This window comes from Prenolepis imparis, unplaced genomic scaffold (assembly GCF_030444845.1).
Source record: "Prenolepis imparis isolate NDT839.2.m4 unplaced genomic scaffold, iyPreImpa1.0 SCAF_15, whole genome shotgun sequence".
NCBI lineage: Eukaryota > Metazoa > Arthropoda > Insecta > Hymenoptera > Formicidae > Prenolepis > Prenolepis imparis.
The window spans coordinates 8,229,139-8,234,402 of NW_028141173.1; the positions used below are offsets into that span (position 1 = coordinate 8,229,139).

Consider the following 5,264-nt stretch of genomic DNA (forward strand, 5'->3'; position numbering starts at 1 on the left):
ATTAATGTAAATTAGACTTGTATTTTACAAATAGCTGAGAAAGCTAATAAATATCAATCAATCTCTCTCTCTCTCTCTCTCTCTCTCTCTCTCTCTCTCTCTCTCTCTCTCTCTCTCTCTCTCTCTCTCTCTCTCTCCCTCTCTCCCTCTCTCCCTCTCTTCCTCTCTCCCTCTCTCCCTCTCTCCCTCTCTCCCTCTCTCCCTCTCTCCCTCTCTCCCTCTCTCCCTCTCTCCCTCTCTTTCTCCCTCTCTCTCTCTCCCTCTCCCTCTCCCTCTCCCTCTCCCTCTCTCCCTCTCCCTCTCTCTCTCTCTCTCTCCTCTCAGACGGACTGTGTGCAACTCTCCGAAAAAGTGCGACGTGATAACCTGTGCGACTATTACCGATCCCGCTGTTCGACACACACGTGTCTCATCAATCTCCCTCGAGAGTTCATGAAAAAATAGACTACGGTGTGTAAGATCTACAATCTTGGACTTATCAGATACGCTTTTTTTCTTTCATTTAATTATTATTTTTATTTAATTAGCAGAAGGCCATTCTGCATATATTTTATATATTAGACTGAATTAGAGGTTTTTTTTGTACATTACGTTAACCATCGCATTGTTTTTTATCGTCTCTCTCAAAATACCTCTCCGTCTCGTTCCAACTATCAGAATCTCATCGGACATTTTTCGTTCAAACATTTTACGGTCCTTCGAGCCGGATTACTTTTATATCGCGAGTGGTAGTGCGAATTCGGACATTCTCTCACAGCGCGGGACAACGCGCCTTATTTTTTGCGGGGTAACGTGTTAACGGCATCTCTTTCGGAATATTTCACAAACTCGTAGTAGGATCCGCGATCTCGCCTGTACGTCGGATCGTGATACGTCGTTTTTTTTTTTTTTTTTTTTTTTTACGCTGTGGAAACCTCCTCGAGGTACTTTAACCCCCCTCCCCCCGATTCTTTCGATCGAAATTGTGAACAGTCGCATCTCGGAAGTGGATCTCCCTCCCCCCATTGGAACCCCTGTCGACGGATCAGCACGGAAATCCATCATCATGTCGAATCTAGAGGCTAGAATCTCGCTACAGACGAACCGATTCAATTATATTCGGTCGGTCGTCCTCGAGTGCAACGAAACTGCCTTCGCCACATTACAGATACAAGTTCTCAAGGTCAAGTTCGACCTTCTCAACAGTAACTGGAAAAAATTCGAAGCGTCTCACGAGCGACTCGCGGATTCGAAGGTCGACACACTCCTCGACCATGACTATTTCAAAAGAGGCATTTTTGAGCAATGTTTGCAACTTTATGCGGAAGCGAAAGCGAAGCTCCTCATTCGTATCGAGGAGGAGAAGAACAAGACCGATCCACTTTCCGGTTCTCGACTCGCCAATCTCACCGTCGGCAACCATCAAGCGTCAAATCGTTGTCACCTCGCGGAAATCTCTCTTCCTAACTTCTCGGGCGACTTCTCAGCATGGCGACCATTCCACGATTCGTTCGCTTCGTTAGTCGCACGGAATCCAGATCTTTCTAATTCGAAGAAAATGCATTATCTACGGACCTATCTCATCGGTGAAGCAGCACAGCTCATCTCAAACTTATCTCTCTCGGACGATTCGTTTGCCTTAGCCTGGGATCTTCTCGTTGCACGGTACGAGAACAAACGCCTTCTCATTTCGGCTCAAGTAGATATGCTCTTCCGTATGAAGACTATAGCTCGATGCTTCGCGAAGGATCTCAATGTGCTTCTCGACACCACAACGGAGGCCCTGAAGGCTCTGAATTCTTTTGGCGCGCCGACGCACAACTGGGATCACCTGCTAGTCCATCTCGTCGTGCAACGGCTCGATTCGGCGACACGTGAAGCCTGGGAGGTAAAGTTGGGTTTCTCAACGGATTCACCCTCGTATCAGGACCTTCGGATCTTTCTCACCGGGCGAGCTCGAGTCTTGGAGAGCATAGAGATTGGAGCATCGGAATCATCCGCACCGAGCTCATCCTCCACGGTCTCGCAACCCTGCCACCAAGCAGTTCCGGCCAAGGTTCTCATCGCGAATGCCGCATCACCAACCGGAACTTCAGAGTCCTCGAGCTGTGCACTCTGTTTGGAGTCTCACTATATCGTAACGTGTCCGCGATTCAGGAACATGTCGGCTAATCTCAGACGAAACGTCGTGATTGAAAAAAGGCTGTGTTTCAATTTTTGGGGCGACACAACGCGATTTCGTGTCGAAACGCGAAGCGGTGCCGGGAATGCGGAAATAAACATCACACCATGATACACATGGAGGGTCGTCGAGATACCTCAACTCAGCTTCATGGTGCCAAATTATCTTCCAACACGGCGGCTACTCAGACTACGAGCCCTTCCTCGTCGAACGAAAGCAGCGTCTCGTCCGCTTCGGAGTGACTCGCTACGGCAGACAAGTCACATACTCTTTTTTTTTCTTTATTATTAATACCAAAGACTAACGATTTACGTTTCCTTCATTTAATTATTATTTTTGTTTAATTGGCAGAAAAGGCCATATTACATTTATTTTCTATTTTGAATAAATTAGATTTTTTTTCCGAGCGTACGTTACGTTAATCGTCGCATTTTATTATTGTCGTCTTGAAATATCCCCCCCCCCCTTTCCGCCTCTCATTCCGCCAACCACACTCACCAGAATCTCACAGGATTTTTTTTTTTTTGGTTCAAACACTTTTTTTGTTTTATTTTTTCCTGTTAATCAATTGGAAAAATTTAAACCTGCAAAAAATACTCTACGTAACAATTTCGTAATTATAAAAAAACCAGTACTACAACCGAATAGTTGAATTTTATGAAAACAAACATTAATTACGCTCGGCACCTTTGTACTATGCGCCTCGTGTAAAACTTTGCTCGCAGTGTTTCTCGCGTCCACTCTACGCTGTGAAGCAACTATCGAACAAAGTTTCGCCCGCTTCACACCTAGGTGTGTAAAATTTTACAAAGAAAGAATAATAAAATTACGAGCGAAACACGCACTTTGTGCGAGAGTTCATGAAAAAAAAACGCAGGGAAAACACGATCGTATAAGTTTTTCTTTTCATACATTTCGAACTGTCGACTTATAACAACATATCGCTTATCGAACATGTACTATAATCGCTACGCACGACACACGTCTACTACTCGTACTAAGCGACGAGTGTCGAATAAAGATTTTGTCTACTATTCAGGTTTATATTACTATCACCGTTCATGGACGTTAAAACACGTCGAGTAAAACGATACGCGAATATCGCAATTACTATCATCATAATTATACTAATTGCTCCAAATAAGTACGGTAATATCTTTGTCACGCTAAAAATACTATGTCCAATGCCGGTAGCGAGTGTACGCGAGGCATCCCACGCGTCATCTATCGTGCCACTAATAATTTCGTGCAACGGGTCTAGCGCGTCCATACGTTCGCATCGCGTTATCGAATTTTCGGGTAAGAATCTTCGATCCACGTAATCCATACTCTCCGGATCGGTTTCGTTCCAATTACAATGTATACAATACTGCTCTTTACTACTTGGATCGCAAACCGATCGATCAATTCGCATCTTCGACCATAAATCTTTCTCCAAACAGGATGAAAATTCTTGCCTTCCATACGTCCCGATAGACGCCGACTGCGGATGTATCGTGGACGATTTTAATTCCAACTCGTTCGTCGTCAATGGACACGAACAGCCAATGACGCGACACTTAACGACATCGCGACTACCGTTAGTATAGAGAAAACAGCCAGAGTTTCGTTTCGCGTAATCGCTCGCGACTCTACATAAATAAGCGATGCCTGTGCCGGTAACGGCAATTACACCACCGAAGACAGTCACTCGTTTGAGACGAGAACCGACCGCGGAAACTTTGTTGACGCGTTTAGTCAAAGTAGAATCGCTACGTACAGTACGTTCGAGCGTCTCAAAGTCCATAATCTCGACATCCTTCTTTATAACGCCCCGTCGTACGAGATCATCGCGACTTTTGCGAATTACATTGTCGCGGAGTGAAATCGCTCGATCGGGAAATTCGCGCAGAGTCGTTTCGTTTAATCGTAAAAACGCCAGTCGTGCTCGTCCCGTCAATTTCGTACCGGTGGCCTTTTCGAAAGCCAGCACGGAATCACCGTTTCGCAATAGCCTGACAAAATCGCGCGCTTCGAGTTTACCTAAAGTAATCGCGCGTCCACCGTCGATCGCGGTCTCGAATACGCGCAACGTTCCAAAACTATCGGCAAGATTTTTAGATCCGTTGCGCGACAAATCTGCGATAGACGCGGCCCATCGTTTCTCTACTTCGGCCAAATTATCGGCTTGATGAAAAATGCGCGAAATATTGCCGACGAAACGTTGAAAGGTGGTCGGTATCAGCATGAGATATTTTATTTTCTCTTCGCAAAGAGTACGGGATACGTTATACGAATAAACTCGCTTAAAATTAGATATCGATTCTACAAAAAAAAAAACAACACATTATTGTAACTTTTTTTCGAGAGAATATTTGTATTTTTTTTTACAACAATGTTCCAATTATCAATTTTCAGCGATTATCACTTTGAGTTCACGTAAGAATAATTTAGGCATCGCGGTACATACGTTATTCGAAAATATATCACACATGCGATCGACAATATCTAACGGAGCGTCTTCCGATTTATCACGATCGTATGATTTACGCGTAATCATCTCGTCGCGACCCAATTCGACGAAAGCCGTCAACGTGCTCAATAGAAAGGTGACGAGTAATGTCATTAATATCGCGGCCAACGCTCGACCACGCGACACAAGATGTACAATTGCGGTAAAAACGCATCCTGTGACGAGGAACGTACTTGTATAAAAATAATGTATACACTTGTCTAATACGTTACGTCGCGTCGCACCGATCAATTGAGCGCGCGACAGATCGACGTTGCGCGATCGTAACATAGAAGCGAGCGCATTGTCACGTATATTTGCCGCGAGCATATCATCCGTCACGTTGATACATTCCTCCGACTCGTGTTCGATACGTTGCCCGGCCGAATTGTATTCTCGATAGCGAAGATATTGCATAGACCATACGAGCGAACATACAATGGTATTGTCACTGACGATGGGACGAAGTCTATATAACGTATCATCATTATCGTCGGTATCATCTTTCGACGACATATACATCGATCGCGCGACAGTGTGGCGCGACTGTTGCGAAGATTTATTTTCATTGCCCTGCATCCCCGCGCCATCGTGTCGAAAATCGTCGATCAT

At 44.9% G+C, this 5,264-nt stretch overlaps 1 protein-coding gene across 1 annotated transcript; it reads left to right on the plus strand.

Moving 5' to 3' along the window:
* The first annotated feature begins 1,045 nt into the window (after positions 1-1,045).
* LOC145946268 (uncharacterized) lies at positions 1,046-2,272 on the plus strand. Its single transcript, XM_083055803.1, has one exon. It carries the CDS (start codon positions 1,046-1,048, stop codon positions 2,270-2,272), a length of 1,227 nt encoding a protein of 408 aa, XP_082911929.1.
* The last annotated feature ends 2,992 nt before the right edge of the window (positions 2,273-5,264 follow it).

Excerpts from the sequence above, each read along its gene's own strand:
- LOC145946268 (XM_083055803.1), top strand. The coding sequence starts at position 1,046 with ATGTCGAATCTAGAGGCTAGAATCTCGCTACAGACGAACCGATTCAAT.